At 35.5% G+C, this 17,563-nt stretch overlaps 1 protein-coding gene across 1 annotated transcript in view; it reads left to right on the top strand.

The window, feature by feature from the left end:
• The first annotated feature begins 293 nt into the window (after nt 1-293).
• The window catches only part of C8A (complement C8 alpha chain), a 63,720-nt gene continuing 46,450 nt past the window's right edge, over nt 294-17,563 (top strand). The window contains exons 1-2 of the mRNA XM_041771261.1: nt 294-452; nt 16,620-16,722. Coding sequence (XP_041627195.1) covers nt 376-452; nt 16,620-16,722 — 180 coding nt within the window. The 5' untranslated portion in view covers nt 294-375. The remainder of the gene's footprint in view (nt 453-16,619; nt 16,723-17,563) is intronic.

Below are 17,563 nucleotides of genomic sequence, written 5' to 3'. Positions count from 1 at the left end.
ATCTGACTTCAGAAGTTCCAAGAACCACTCAGAAAGACTGAATGAATTCAGCAACTGTCACTTGATTTGGCTTTGCCTCATCCTGAAAATAAGAACTCTTTGCTAGACTAGTATTGGCTAAAAATCCTCCTTTCCTCAACCATATGGATATTACTTTTCAAAGGGTCTGAGGGACAGAGGCTTTTGGTGTCTGAGATTTTAGGGTGTTTGGCTAATCAATACCGTAGTCACTAATTAACCACATCTCAATGAGAATTGAGTGAGTTCTGTTAGTTCCAAACATTAAATTCATCTTACAGGTCCCAGCCTGAAGACATCTTTAACTCCAACTCTCTGAATAATTTTATTCATTCTAAATAATATAGGGTAGGTGGCATGTTTGCTGCTGCCTTTTTCATCTTATCTTTGATGATTTGTCAGCCTGGGGTAACCATTCAGGAGAAGGTGAACCGGTGAGTTGGCCATAAATCTGCGAAATTTGCACATAGGGATCACCTAGTGGGGAGATAAGGCACTTTTGTGTTTGCAACAGGCTACTTTCAGATGGAATGTGACCTTCTCATGTCATTACCAATACACTGAAGGAGTGCAGGACAGTGAAAGAAGCATGCCCTCGGAGTCAGATGGACCTGTATACAAATCACAGATCTAATACTCAAGAGTTGGGTAATCTGGAGTAGGCCACTTAATCACTTTGAGCTTCAAGTTCCCTATCTGGAAACAAGAATAATAATGCCTCATCTGTTAGAGTTAATGAATATGAAATAAGGTCCTAGAATATAAAGTATACTCAGCTTAAAAAATAATAATTCTCTTGAGTAATGCTGGGTAGCTAACCTCTACTTATCTGTTTGTGAATCTTGCAAATTCCCATCTCAGAGAGCTTGAAGGAGGATACAATTAGGTAATGTTAATAACAACATCTTGGGAAAGGCAAGAGACTATAGAGATGCTGGGTCATTTCATTCTTAAAATGTTTACCTTTTGCTGTAGGGTAATAAATGGAAGTGATATTTTCATATGTACATTGCAATTATACCAATTTCATTTCCTTGAATTGTTCAACCTGGCTTCAGGTTTTACATCAAGTATTTTGTGGTGCTTAAACAGGCCTTAATTTTAGCTTTGGGGTAGGGTAAAAGCAGTCCTTATCTCCCAAACACTGAAGATTTTAAGTTTATTCAAGTTCTTGTTGAGTGATTTAATTTTGAATCATTATTGCTTTTAAATGCTAAAGCAAGACAGATTTCCTTTACATAACAATTCAGAAGGGGGAAAGGCATTTTTACAAGCAGTTAATTTGTAACTTGTATTTAAAGCCAATACACTTTTGAAAAATCAGAAAATTCACCTCTAATAATTAGAAGATAAAGGCGAGAGAATGGTGGTAAAGGAAATCTCTGCTGAGATATTCTTAATTATAAAAGCTTATCATTGTAATCCTTTTTGAAAATGAACAAAGAGTCTTGATGTTTGATGAACTTATCAAATAAGACAGACCAGTGAAGAGGCAAATTTGAAGTCAAGGCAAAAGAGAACCAATTAAATACTTCACAAAGTGCTGAAATAGGAAATCATAGGGTCTTTGTATCTAATGCCAGTATATCTGACCCTGGTTTTGAAAATGGAAGACTATATGGTGAAATAATTTTACTAGGTTCAAGTTATGGCCCTGGTATTTACTATTGGTTTGATCTCAGGCAAGTTATGTAAGTGTTCTGAGCTGTAAAATGGGAGGAAATTCAGAGAAACAAACGGATGAGAGTACTTAGGACAATGCCTGGTACTGAGTAAGCATTCAATGGAAGCTACTGCCAGCGGTTTTGTGTGATTATTATTGTCATATTTTGGTCTTTCCATTCTCTCTGATGGTTGACAAAAATTAGAACAGATGCATAATGTGCCTAAATGGCAGGGATCATCAAGATTGGTCAGTGATTTCAAATATTTACAAAATTTAACAGTGGCACTCTTTTTGTCCCAAATAAAATCTTACATGAAACGTAAGAGTGAAAAAAACAAATGATATACATTTACGTTTTAAATGGTACACTTTAATTTTTAAATTTTTTAAAATTTTGAGGTCCTTTTTTATTTTTATAAGCTCTTCTTTATCATTTGCTTATTATAAACTCTTAATAGAAAAAATGAGATTGAGAAAAACATTTTAAAATAATGGTGATGAAAATCAGTTGTAATATCCAGTCTCAAATACCAATGGATCCCCATTACATATTTTATATAAATAATACTTTTTGGCACGTGTGTGTTTAAAAAGTTTAAACAAATTTCAGTTCTTCATTTATGATAAAGAGTATGATCTCTTAGTCAATATATCATGTGCACTCAAAAGTTTGTATTTATGGTTGTTGGGTGTAGTGCTAAGTCATTAAATTAAGCTGGTTGGTAATGTTGCTCAAGTTGTGTCTACTTGTTCTATTTATTACTGAGGGAGTGATGTTGCAGGCTCCAGCTACATTTGTGGATTTATTTCTCCTTTCAGTTCCTTTAGTTTTTGCTTCACATGTTTTAAAACTGTGTTCTATCTATCTATCTATCTATATTTAGAATTCTTATACATTCTTGATGATTTGCCCCCTAATCATTATGAAAGTCTTCCATTATCCATAGCAATTTTGTTCTGCAGTCTATTATTAATATAGCTATACTTGCTTTCTTATGATTATTTTTTGCATGATGAGCTTTTCCAATATTTTATTTTAACTTATCTAACTCTTTGTACTTCAAAGTATGCTTCAAAGCATGTAGATAGCACATAGATGAATTTTGCTTTAGTATCTAGTCTAACAATCTCTGTCTTTTAATCATAGTACTTATACCACATATATAAAATGTAATTACTGATAGCTTTGCATTTGTTTATCATCTTTTTATTTTCTACTTGTCCCATTTGTTCTTTATTTCTGTTTTTTTATCTTTTAGACTTAATGTTTTTTCTAATTCCTAATGATTTATTAGCTATTCTGCATTTTTTTGCTGTTGTTCTAAGATTTACATATATATCATTAATTTATCACGGCCTACCTTCAAATAATATCGTACCACTCCTGATATCATTTTTATTCTCACTGAATAACTTTCTTTGATATGTCTTGCAATGCAGAATGATTTTTGGTAATGAATTCTCCATTTTGAGTGGTCTGAAAAAGTCTTCATTTTACCTTATTTTGAAGGATATCTTTGTTGAATATAAAGTTCTAAGTGAATTGTTTTATTTTCTTGCCGCATCACTTTAAGGATGTCATTCCATTATCTTTGGCGTGCATAGTCTCTGAGGAAAAATCTGCTTTCCTTTTTGTGTAGTGTCATTTTTTAAAAAATGACTACTTTTACAATTTTCTCTTTATTATTTATCGTCAGCAATTTGATTTTGATGCACCTTGATATGGTTCCATAGGTTTATATTTCTCACCAAATTTGAAGAAAAAAAGTTTTGACACTATTAATTCAAATATGTTCTCTGCCCCATTGTCTCTCTTTTCCTTCTGATAGTCCAATTGCAGACAGGTTAGACTGCTCAATATCCCACAGGCCACTGAGACTCTGCTCTTTTTTGTTGTTGGCAGCATTTTTAAATCTCTTTGTTTCATTTTTCATAACTTCTATAACTTTATCTTCAAATTTGCTTATCTTTTCTTCTGTAGTATTTAACCTGTTAGCCCACTCAATGAATTTTTCATTTCTGTTGCGATGATTTTCAGTTTCAAAAATTTCATTTGGTCTTCTTTTACATCTTCCACTTATCATCATGTTCATCATTCTCCTTACATACTGGGATATACGTGCATTAACTCTTCTAAAGTTCTTGTCTACTGCTTCCATCATTTCTATATCACAGATCTTTAGAATTGGGACTGACTCAGATGACATCTGGTTTAATCCACTCATGTGGCAGATAAAGAACTTGAGCCCCAGGGAGAGAAGGGGCATATTATGTAACAACCAGACCTCTCTGCCAGTCATTTTAAGAATACTGACCAGTTAATCCTCATTATGTTCCTCTAAGATTATTGTAATTATTACCCTCTGACTGAAGACCAGAGAAGAAACAAAGCAGTTGGACAGGTTCTAAATAACTCAACCACCTAGTGAAACAGTCAGGTCTTCTAATTGCTAGATAAGTGTTATCTCCACCATTCCTGCTACCCTCACCCACCAGAAAAAAAAAAAAAAAAGTTTTATTTTTTTTAACTAAGCACACATTTTGAAAATATGACATTTTCAACCAAAAATTTCCACTGATGGAGAACGAACAAAATTCCTTAGAGGAGCTGATGGAAACATGAGTAAGGACCTCAAACATGACCACTGTTTTTGTTAAATAGGCCACAGAGGCAATGGATCCTGAGAAGTTTAAGTCATGATCCCTCTCTTTATTGTATTTATTTCATAAGCATCAGAGTGTGTTTACCAAAGTACCGTGGGCCAGGGCTATGTGACTATTTTCTAAGGTTGTCCAGATAACTGGAAATCAGTATGTACTCAACCTACATGAATTTTTAACTAATAAGAACAGTTGGAATAGTGGATGTGACTCAGAAGTGAGTCTTATGAAGGTGGGAACTTTGGTTCAGGGTGACTAATCGTTAGCTATACTTCAAGGGGCACTGGGTATGGGCTTCACCACATAGTGGCTCCAGAATTTGGGCAAGTAAAACTCTCTAAGACTCAACTCTCTCATCTATAAAACAGAGATAAATAATTCAATGAGTGCTTCTCAGGAGTTAGGGTTGTTCATATAAAGTACTTAGCACAAAACTTGGCACATGATAAGCTTCTAGAATATTTTTTTTATTACTCTCTTTCCCTTTAGTCAGAAATCTTTCATAGCATATCTTGGAATGCTAACACAATGCAAACATTGTAGTCTCAAACAGCCTTCATTTAAATCCTTGCTTTGCCATTTTACTATCTATATAACTTTAAGCAAGCTTATTTCATCTCCTCATGAATCTGCTTTACTTACCTACAAAATGGGTGTAATAATTCCCGCCCCACAGCGTTCTTATAAAATTTAAATGAAATAATGTAAGAGTGAATGAGATAATATATTTATACCCAACATTTGTACTGAGTTCCTACTATATGCAAAGTACTACCTTTAGCACTAGTCTACAATGTGAACAATATAGTTGTGATCCCTGCTTCATAGAACGATCAGTGTAGGGATGGAGATAAAGTATGAGAGGAGCTATGTATATGGCATAATGTTAACATAGGGTGGGCAGGTCAAAGAAATCTACGTAGAGGAAGAGAGGCTTAACTGAACTGGGAAGTTTCAGCCAGATGGACAAGGTGCGATTATGTAGAGGAAACAGAATTACACATGTACTGCAAGAAAGCCTGGAGCATGCCTAGAACTAGATGTTCTGTGTGAAATTCTGTGTGTACACAGCACACAATAAATACTTTTCATTTGTTCATTTCATTAATTTATTCAGTACATACTCCAGGTATATTAGGTGCTAGGTAGTCAACTAAACAGGTAATATTCCTACCCTCAGGGAATTTACAGTTTAGTGATAGAGTCGATAAACATATAAACAAAACATTTACTGTAACGTTTTGTTTATATGTTTAGTTTATATGTTGTTTATGTGTTACAGTAAAGCTGTGATAAGGACTATGAAGGAAACAAATAGAGCTTTTTAATAGAGGATATTAGAGCAATCTAAAGACAGGCTGGCTGGTGGGATTTCTCTAGAGTTGGCATTTAAGCTGATATATGTCGGATGGTAAGGAGAAGCCATGTGAAGAACAGGAGAGAGTGGAGAGATTGGCATGTGCTAAGACCCTCCAGTGGGAAATGGCCCATTGTGCTCATGGTACTGAAGGATGGTAACAGCATGAGAGTAGGGGATGTGCCTTGAGAGGATGTCAAAAAGGTGGGCAGAGACCAGATCATAGAGGACCTTGGCATCATGATGAGGAATTTGGACTTTAGTTTATGTGTATTAAAAACCAACCAACCAACCAGTCAAAAAACCACTATAGGGTTTCATAAAGGGAGGAAAAGGGATTATCTGATTTCTAATAAAAAAAAATCATTCTAGTGGCTGTGCAGAGATGGGATTGAAGGAAGCTGAAGTGAAAGTCTTGGCCCACAGGAGGCCATAGCAGTGATGTGGGGGAGAGATTATGATGCATTAAATCAGAATTTTGGCAGTAGAGGTAGGCAGAAGGGAAGGTATTTGAGATTTTTCTTGAAAGTAAAATGACAGAAATTTCCAAAGGACTGGATGTGGGGTTGAGGGGAAGGAAGGAATTAAAGACCACTGCCAGTTATCTGGCTTGACCAACTACATGTTACAGTAGTTCCACTTTTGGATGTGGGTAAAACTGAAAAAGAAACTACGTAGAAGAAAATTAAGAGTTGAGATTTGGAGCCATTAAGCTTGCCATGCCTCAGAAGTACCAACCTGGTGGAGATCTAAAATGGAGCAGTTAGATAAAGAAAATAGGATTTCAGATGAGTGGTCTAGGTTGAAGATCTAAATTTAGGAGGCATTAGCATTGAGTCACAGGAAGCCCAGGAAATGGATCTCACCTTTCTAAGCCCAAGAGAAGCAGAAAGAGAAAAGAAAGGCTGTACTACTCCGTGAGGCATTCCAGTTTTTGGAGAATTCAAAAAGAACTGGCCACAGAGGTAGGGAGGGAACCAGGAAGTGGGGTGCTGAAGTTGTCCAAGATAGGCCGATTTCAAGAAGGGAACAATGGCTAAAAGAAAGAAGTAAGATCAAGTCAGAAAACTTTCCACTGCATTTAGCAACATGGAGGTCACCGGAGACTCAGCCAGATTTCAAAGTCAATTTAAAATAGTTCAGTTTCATGATGTAATTTCCACGTAATAACTGAATGGATCTCCCTTAAGATGATATAATTAGTGATAATAAGTCTTAAATATAAGCTGAGCCAACTTATTAAGATGATCCCCTGGCAATAATCAGGGTCAGGTCTTCTAACCTTCTAGCCAGTTAGTTGTTTACTGATCTCAATTACTGAGGTAGCCACAGGCCAGGGTCAAGCATTTGACTCACAGGTTGCCTGGTCAACTCATGGACCTTTGCTCCATGTGCCACCCTGTTTAAAAAGTCAAATGGGTAGCATCTCACAAATCCACAGCCCTCTACAGCATAGGCATTCAATACGTTTTTGATGAAGGTGGAGAGTTTTGATGCTCATATACGGAGTTGAGAAGGTTTTAGAGAAGGAACTGACACATACATCAGGCTTGAGCTTGGGGCTTTACATAAGTGATATTAGTCCATATTCAAAGCAGCCTCACATGTTATTATTATCCTGTTTTTCAGTTTTAAGGAAATTGAAGTTCAGTAGGTGGCAGAAACTGGATTGCAATGCATGTTTGGTGGACTTCAAGCCACTTTGTGTCGTAAAGATGTGTCCGCGACTATGTAACACTCCTACAGATGCATGAAAAAAGAAATAATGTGTTAAAAAATGGGGAAGTGCTCAGTTGTACAAATTAGAATGCAGGATTTCTCAGAGCCTTCAATATTTGCATTTTAAATGTCCAAAAGTAGCATGTTGTATGCAATTTATCCAAATGTATTTGACCATGTAACTTTTCTTCTCTTCCTTTCCAACCCCCAGGTTGAGCACTCCACAGAGCATACTTTGAGAAATCCTGCCATGGTACTAGGTTGGCTTGTGATGATTCTATAGATTAAAAAAGCCTAAAAGCCATATAGTTAAAGAAACTTGTTCACAGTGTCATAACAAAGTAGATGTAAACTAAAAATTATAATGAAAGACTCCTGACTCTTAATGCTCTGTATTAAATGTGTTATTACTGAGTAGATTCTCAGCAGCTAGGAGATGCACTTTTTTACTTTTTATTTTTTGGAGATGCTTTAAAACTATTTGCCAAGATTTCCTAGATCATAGGTTTATCCATGGTTCTCTAAGTAAATAAAAAAATGATACGTGATACAATTCTTCTGGAAAGCTATTTGGCCATAGGTGTCATAAGCTTTAAAATCACCTATATCTTTCAACCTAGCCATCCCATTCTACAGGATGTATCTTCAGGAAAGAACTTAGAATATGGAAACACTGAATCAATAATCTAATTTTTTGATGTTAGATAAGTGGAACCATGTGTAGCCATCATAAATAGTTTACATTTCTGGTACAGTATTAAGTGGAATATCAGGATGTAAAATGTAATACTCAGTATGACCTCAATTATACTATGAAAATGGAATGAAAGAAAATGCAACAAAATATTAATGGTGGTAGGATTGGGGGTATTTTTTTCCTTTATGTTCTCTTTAAAGAGAATGTATTACTTTTATAATAAGCAAAAAATAAGCTACAATTAAGGATTCATTGAATGGACACTGAGGAAGGCACTTGATGGGATGAGCACTGGCTGTTATACTATATGTTGGCAAATTGCATTTAAATTAAAAAAATATAAAAATAAATAAATAATTTAAATTTAAAAAGATTTATTGGAATGATAAGAGAAAATGTTGGACATATTGATATTGGTTAAAAGGTTGGAGCCCTATAATGACTTAATGAATGGTCCTTGTGTACTTTCTGTACTCTTGTTTCAGTGATAGCATTACTATGTGTTCTTCTGTCTAGACATCATGTCACAAAGCTTTTAAAGCTACAGCAACAGAGCATTGCTCTGTCTAGGCTGTTGCTTTCATGCATTAATACAGTTTTCTTCCATTTTGACATCATAATGCAGTCTCTGTGGGCTTACATTGACATTATCTTGACAATTTCATAGTGAGATACGAAACTAATGCTGGAGTCATTTTCTGTTCCCAAATCTTCACTTTATGCCTTCTACTCACTTTTTGATGGTTAGAACCCTGTCTTTCTCCATGTTCCTATACTTCAAACTTTTATCGTTTGGAAAATCTATCAGAAAAATGACATATGGACAGAATCTTGAGCCATTTGAAAGTCTGGCTACCAGGATTATTTAATTAGCTTCTAACTGGAAATTAGGTTCAAATAAGTTTCTAAACAATGTCATTCTATTTCCTATAAATTGGTTTCATTTTTTTCTCTTCTTTTTTTCTTTCCTTCCATCCTCCTTCCCCCTTCCCTTCCCTCCTCTTTTCCTTTTTTGTCCCTGGTGAAGACAGAAATTAGACAAATATTACAAGTGTGATAATTAAGTGTTGAGAAGATGTTCAGAGATTGACTAAATTATATGGGGGGGTGGAAATACTTCCCTAGAGAACTGACAATTAGGATGACACTGAAAGATGCCTAGAAGTTAGCCAGATAAAGAGGTAGATAGTTGGATTCATTTAGGATTGGGTTTTGTAGGTAGACATGATTAAGGGAACAATGGAGTCCAGGAACTTAGGACATAGTTATAGATTTAAAATGATAGATCATGGAATAAAAACTAGTTATAAAGAGAAATGAAAATAAGAGAGGATTTTTTTTTTGTAGATTTTAGTTTTTTATTCATGAGAGACACACAGAGAGAGGCAGAGATATAGGCAGAGGGAGAAGCAGGCTCCATGCGGGGAGCCTGATGTGAAACTCAATCCCAGGACTCCAGGACCACACTCTGAGCCAAAGGCAGTTGTTCAATCAAACATTGAGCCACCCAGGTGCCCATGAGGGGATCTTATTGATAGGAAGCTTAGGTGTCAATAAAGTAAAAGCCCCAAAGACATCCAAATAAAAGTGCACTGGGAATCCTTGAGCATATAATACAGGAGAAGAGTCCTCAAATAACTATTCACAGATAACTCATGCATTAGTGATTTAGAAGAGGAGCTGTTTCAGAGTGAGAAGGACCAGGATATGACCACGGAAGATAGTGAAGTGAGGAAAAAGTTCCCTGGAGGTGAGGAAATGGAGTGACCGAGGGGCAAGTGTTGGATAGCTCATTTATGGGGATGACCGAGTTTCCCAGGGTGATGGAAGGAATTGGAATAGAGAGGAAGATTGTGAGCTGAGCACTAAAAATTTTCTTTGGAGGGATAGTAGCACTGGCATTACATACTAGCAACATTTTATAGATCAGAGTTTCTCAAATTATGATCTGCAGGCTCCAGGGAGTCCTCAAGATCTTTTCAGAGGGAGGGTATGTGAGTTCAAAATAATATCACAATAACATTAAGACATTTGTTCTTTTCACTGTGTTAATACTTTCACTGATGATGCAAAAGTTACGGTGGATAAAAATACTGTGGTCTTGGTACAAATCGAGGCAATGGCCTCAAACTCATAGGAAAGAAGTTAAGTTTTACTTAAGAAAGTCTCTCTTTGGGGCATCTAGGTGGGTCAGTTGGTTAAGCATCTGCTTTTGGCTCAGGTTATGACCTCAGGTTCCTGGGATTGAGCCCCCACATCAGCAGGGAATCTCCTTTTCCCTGTGCTCCTGCTCTCTCTCTCTCTCTCTCTCTCTCTGTCAAATAAATAAATAAATAAAATCTTTTTTTTTTTTTTTTGAAGTCCTTCATGGGGATGCCTGGATGGCTCAGCAGTTGAGTGTCTCTGCTTTTGGCTCAGGGCATGATCCTGAGTCCCACATCAGGCTCCCTGCATGGACCCTGCTTCTCTCGCTGCCTATGTCTCTGCCTCTCTCTCTGTGTCTCTCATGAATAAATAAATAAAATCTAAAAAAAAAGACCCTCACGAAAGAGTCAAAATCATTAATTCTATTAAACCTCAATCTTTGAAAAAAACCCCACTTCAATCTTCGAATACAAGTTATTTAAATATTCCATGTGATAAAATAGGGAGAATGCATTAGGAACTTCTGATGCACTGAAGTATGGTGGTTGTTTTGAAAAAAAAAAAAAGCAATTATTGAATTGTAAGTCAAAGCAACCACTTTTTTTCCTGGAACCCACTTTTTTTTCCTGGAACACTGTTTTTACTGGACAAAATAGCTGCCAAACTATGGTTATTCAGGCTTAGTTATTTGGCAGACATTGTCTCAAAGATGAACAGAGAGAGAGTCATCACTTCAAGGAAACCAAATAACATTATTTGTTACCAATGACAAGATTTGAGCTTTCAAAAAAATATAATTTTGGAAAACACGTCTATTGAGCTTCATGAGATCACCGATTATATTAATAAATTTGACCTTTTTATATTGGAAAGGGAAATGTGTTAATTCTGTTAAGATATACATAGTGAACCATTGTTTTCCAAATTTCCAATGCCTAAAAAAAAATTTCCAATGCCTGGTGTTACAAAAGTCATGTATGAGTGCCAGATCCATTCAAAGTACACGTGGATCAATGGACTTCAGTGTAACAGGGTGCAAAAATATTCATTGACATGCTTTCAGATTCCACATTGCAACTAATCTTTAAGAAATTACCACTTATCAAGTTGTGGTATAGTGTCAAAGAAGAATACCCAGTCTGAAAAGACTATTAAAATTCTTCTCAACTACGTAACATTTCAATTACATAAGTCTACGAGGCTGATTTTCTTTATAGGTCTCAACAAAAACAATGTAAAGCAATAGATTGAATGAAGAAGCAGAAATGAGAATCTAACTGTATTCTACTAACCCAGACATCAAAGACAGTTGCAAACATGTAAAACAATGACACACTTTTAACTAATTATTTTTCTTAAGAAATGTGTTTCCAAATAAAATTATGGCATATGTTGTAACATGTAGTGAGTTTGATATTGCAATTTTAAATAGAAAAATACATATTGTTAATATTTCGGTTTTGATTTGAATGTTATATCAATAGATGTAGCCCACTTAGACAAAGGCTCTTTGGATTACTCAGTAATATGTAGTGTAAAAGAGTCCTGGGATCCAAGTTTGAAAACCAGTGTTAAAGATGAGTATTGCTTTGCCCATAGCTCCTTGTCTTGGGTATCACCATTCATCATGACTAGTAGCTCATGGAATAATTAGCATGAGACTCGAAGCACCCTTTTCCTATACTAGGGTGATAATCGTGCCATTTGTCACAGCAGAGGCTGCCTGGTTCTCAGAAGTTATGATAAAATTGGTGGTAACAGACAATCTTTGTACAATCTTTGTTCAGTGGGCTGACCAGGCTCTAACACTGAAAGAGCAGCAATGATGCTATGGAAAGGAGCTCACGCTTGGAGCCAAACAAGCTTGTGGCTTGTCCACCTCACTCTGTGTGATCTGGACAAGCTCTCTCACCTCTCAGAGACAGCATGGGGTAATAAGAAGAACACAGCCTTGGAGATAGGCCAGTTTCTACCTTCTACCTGTGTTATCCTGGGCAAGGCTCTCTCTCAGTTCTTTTGGCTGAGTTGTAAAACGAGGAAGCAGCAGCATGATGGGGAAGTGAACATGGGCTCTGCATCAAACCAAGTAGGTCAAATTCTACCTTTGTCACCCCTTAGGCTATGACTTCTGGGATTACTTAGCTTTTAGGAATCTCAGCTTTCTTATATACAAAAGGAGCTAATGATATTTACCTCCTAGAATCATTATAGAGATTAAATGATGAGATAATCCATGTAATATCCTAGCACTTAATAACAAAAGCCAGCCTGTAACAAAAGCCAACTTTAACAAATACTTCATGAGCATTTTAATATATTTTCAATAACTCCATTAGGTAATGTTGTTTTTAACAGTTTTACAGATGGGAAAGCTGTAGCTCAGAGGTGTTAAGTAACTTGCTCCAGTTTTCAAAGTCAGCAGGTAGCAAGATTTGAAGTCAATCCTCTCACCCTGAACCTCATGTTCTTAACCACCAGGCTTTCTGTTACTCTGACTCTTCAAAAATGTTGCCAGTTATCCTGATTCTTCAAAAAGATAAACAAAATTGATAAGCTTTTAGGTGCACTCACCAAGGAAAAGAGAGAGAAGCAAAATATATAAAATCAGAAGTGAAAAAAGAGAACTGACACCACAGAAATACAAAGGATTATAAAAGACTACTACAAAAAAGTGTGTGTCAACAAATTGAAAAACAGCAGAAATGGACGAATTTCCTGGAAATCGACAATCTTCCAAAATTAAATCAGGAAAAAATAGAAAATCTGATTGTCACTAATAAAATTGAACCAGTCATCAGAAAACTCACAACAAACAAAAGTCCAGGGCTAGATGGATTCACAGCTGAATCCACCAAAAAATTTTTAAAAAGCTAATATCTATTTTCCTCAAACTATTTCAAAAAATAGAAGATGAAGGAAGGCTTCCAAATACATTGTACAAGGCCAGCATTACTCTGATACCAGAACTAGACAAAGACACCACAAAAAAGAAGAATACAGATGCAAAAATCTCTGATGAACACAGATGCAAAAATCCTCAACAAGATATTAGCAAACCACATTCAACAACACATTAAAAGGATCATTCACCATGTTCTAGTGGTATTTACTCCAGGGAAGCAAGAATGGTTCAATATTCACAAATCAATCAACATGATACACCACATTAGCAAAATGAAAGATAAAAATCGAACAATCATCTCAATAGATGTAGAAAAAGCATATGACAAAATTCAAATTCATTAATGATTAAAAACTCTCAACAAAGTAGGTTTAGAGGGAATATACCTCAATATAATAAAGGCTATATATGACAAACCCACAGCTAACATCATGCTCAATGGTGAAAACTGAAAGCTTTTTCTCTGAGATCAGGAATAAGACAAGGATATCCACTCTCACCACTTTTATTTAACATAGTCCTAGAAGTCCTAGTCACAGTAATCTGACAAGAGAAAGAAATAAAACATATCCAAACTGGTAAGAAGGAAGTAAAACTGTCACTGTTTGTAGATGACATGATACTGTACATAGAAAACCCTAAAGACTTTACCAGAAAACTATTAAAAGTAATAAATAAATTCAGTAAAACTGTAGGATACAAAATTAATGTACAAAAAGTTAGTTCTCCTTTGTACTTGTGTCTCTAAAATTAGGATAATTTGATTCATAATAGGATTGATATAGAATTAAAACAGATAATTTATATAAATCCTCCAGCATCACATTTGCATACAGTAAGAGCGGTATTATTAAAATGTCCATACTACCCAAAGCAACCTACAGATTTAATGTAATCCCTATCAGAACACAAACAGAATTTTTCACAGAACTAGAACAAATAATCCTAAAATTTTTATGGAATCACAAAAGATCCCAAATAGCCAAACCAGTCTTGAAAAAGAACAACAAAGCTGGAGATAACATAATGCCAGATGTCAAGATATACTACAAAGCTGCAGTAATCAAAACAGTATGGTACTAGCACAAAAATGGACACATACAACAACAGAACAGAATAGAAAGCCCAGAAATAAACCCACACTTTTATGGTCCACTAATCCACAACAAAGGAGGCAAGAATATACAATGGAAAGAAGACAATTTCTTCAACAACTGGTGCTATGAAAACTGGACAGCTACATGTGAAAGAATGAAATTGGAATATTTTCTTATACCACACACAATAATAAACTCAAATGTATTAAAGACCTAAATGTCAGACCTAAAACCATAAAATTCCTAGAAGAAAGAATACACAGCAATTTCTTTGACATCAGCTGTAGAAACATTTTTCTAGATAGGTCTCCTTTGGTAAGAGAAACAAAAGCAAATTAAACTCCTAGGACCACACCAAAATAAAAACCTTTTGCACAGTGAAGAAAGCCGTCAAGAAAAGAAAAAGAGGGCAGCGAGGGTGCCTCAGCGGTTTAGCACACACAGCCTTAAGCCCAGGGCGTGATCCTGGAGGCCGGGGATTGAGTCCCACGTCGGGCTCCCTGCATGGAGCCTGCTTCTCCCTCTGCTTGTGTCTCTGCCTCTCTCTCTTTCTGTATCTCTTATGAATAAATAAAATCTTAAAAAAAAAGAAAAAGATAGTCTACCAAATGGGAGAAGATACTTGCAAATGATCTATATGATAAGGGGTTCATACCCAACACCAACTCAAAACTGAAACTAAATGATGTAATTAAAAGTGGAAGAGGATATGAATAGACATTTTCCCAAAGAAGACATACAGACCCATGAAAAGATGCTGAACATCACTAATCAATAGGAAAATTAAAATCAAAGCCACAATGAGATCTCACCTCATAGCTGTTAGAATGGTTGAAATAAAAAATACAAGAAACAACAGGTGTTGGTGATGATGTAGAGAAAAAGAACCCTCGTACACTGTTGGTGGAAGTGCAAGCTGGTGCAACCAATGTGCACAATAGTCCAGAAGCTTTTCATTTTTTATAAAAGATTTTATTTATTTATTCATGATAGATATAGGGGGAGAAAGAGGCAGAGACACAGGCAGAGGGAGAAGCAGACTCCATGCAAGGAGCCTGATGTGGGACTTGATCCCAGTACTCCAGCACCGCGCCCCGGGCCAAAGGCAGGTGCCAAACCGCTGAGCCACCCAGGGATCCCCCAGAGGCTTTTCAAAAAATTAAAAATAGAATTATCATATGATCTAGTAATTACACTACAGGGGATCTACTCTAAGAAAATGAAAACACTAATTTGAAAAGATACATACACCCCAACGTTTATTGCAACATTATTGACAGTAGCCTAGATATGGAAGCAACTGAAGTGTACATCAATAGATGAATGGATTAGAATGTTGGTTTCATATAATTATATTTTATATAATTATATTTAATACATATATTTTTATATATCTATAAATAGGATATATTATATAAAATTTATATTATATTATAATTATATATAATTTATATTTGATTATTTATATTTATATTTATATTTTATTTATATTGCATTATAAAATCATAGAAAAATATTATATATAAAATTCTACATAATTTTTATATATATTCATATTATTATATTTTATATATTTTTAAATATAATATACATTATATATAATTATAAAGTTATATATAATTTATATTATATTATTTTATTGATATTTAATATTTTATTTATATTGCATTATAGAATTATATATAATTTTTATTTATATTATATATATGTAATGGAATAGTATTTGGCCATAAGAAAGAATGAAATCTTGCCATTTGCAACAACAGGGATGGATCCAGAGAATATAATGCTAAGTGAAATAAGCCAAACAAAGACAAATACTATATAAGTTCATTGATATGTAAAATTTAAGAAACAAAACAAATGAACAAAGAAAAAAAGAAAAGGGGGAAAACAGACTGTTAAATACAAACTGGTTGGTCAAAGTGTACAAACTTTCAGTTATAAGATGAATAAGTTCAGGGGATCTAATGTACAATATGGTGACCAGAGTTAATAGTACTGTACTGTGTACTTGACATTAGCTAAGAGAGTAGATCTTAAGTGTTCTCACTAGACACACACACACATACACACACACGCACACACACACAGAGATAAATATGTGAGGAAATAGATGTATCAATTAGCTTGATTGTGGTAATCATTTCACAATGTATATAAAACCGTAACATCTTACATCTAAAATATATACAATTTTTGTCATTCATACCTCAAAAAAGCTGGGGAAAAATTAATATGTTTTCATATTAATAAGATACATTCATATTAAGAGATGTTTTTGAGTTTATAACAACACTAAAAATGATCATAATAAAAATTTTAAAAATTGAAGCAGACGTCCTTCCTCTTTATAGGAGAGTGAGCCGGGCTGTTCAGAGTGCCCCCATCACAGCAGTTCCCTGCCAACTGAGCAACTGGTCAGAGTGGACAGATTGCTTTCCATGTCAGGACAAAAAGGTAAGAACTTGGTGACTGGTTTTGGATTATTTAGTATTTGAATGGTGTACTAGGCACCTAAATGGAGATGCACAGGCCTATAAATTTAGAAATCTGGGAAGAAATCAGGTCTAGAAATAGGTATTTGGGAGCAATGGATACATGCATGGTAGAACTTTTTCTGATTTTGTTTAGAAGCCATTACTGGGTGAGGCTGCAAAAGATAATGTATATTATGTTTTGTGTGCAGAGAGGTGGCCATTCAGACATGGACACACTGATCTCTATGGCCTCTCTGGGTCCTGGTCAATCTGTTAGCCTCCAGTGATGATCATCTACAGGGGCTAATGACGCATGGGGGAGCCAAGATAAACCAGAGAGTGTTCCTAAGGATTCTACGTTTACAGACTGAAAAGGCTGGCACACCCAATGAACGCACATGAGTCTATCTTGCCCACCTAAATGGTTTTGAATGGTCCAAAATGGCCACTAACCCCAGTGGCATCTCAAGGGAAGGGGAACTTTGGGAGCACTTGGAGAGGAGTATTCTGACCTTGTTCAGGGGTTACTGGCTCATGGTGATAATAAAAGGCAGAATAACTTCTGTTCTGTTTAATTATATTTTAAGATCTTTACAGACAACACATGCCTTTACTAGATGAACCCAGGGTAGGATGCCTCCAGGCTCCCACCTCTCTCAATGGGTATACTACTGCCTAAAGCGTGTCTATTGGCACACTACTGTCAAGTCTAAGTGTTTAAGCGCTGATTCTCGAGCTTAGATTCTGGCTTTGCACCTTATTTGCTGTGCTACTTTGGGCATATATTTTATCCTCTCTATGCCTCAGATTCCTCATCTATA

The sequence above is a fragment of the Vulpes lagopus genome, chromosome 10, assembly GCF_018345385.1.
Source record: "Vulpes lagopus strain Blue_001 chromosome 10, ASM1834538v1, whole genome shotgun sequence".
Classification (NCBI taxonomy): domain Eukaryota; kingdom Metazoa; phylum Chordata; class Mammalia; order Carnivora; family Canidae; genus Vulpes; species Vulpes lagopus.
The sequence above is the reverse complement of the archived record's forward strand: the minus strand, read 5'-3'. Positions and strand labels throughout refer to the sequence as shown.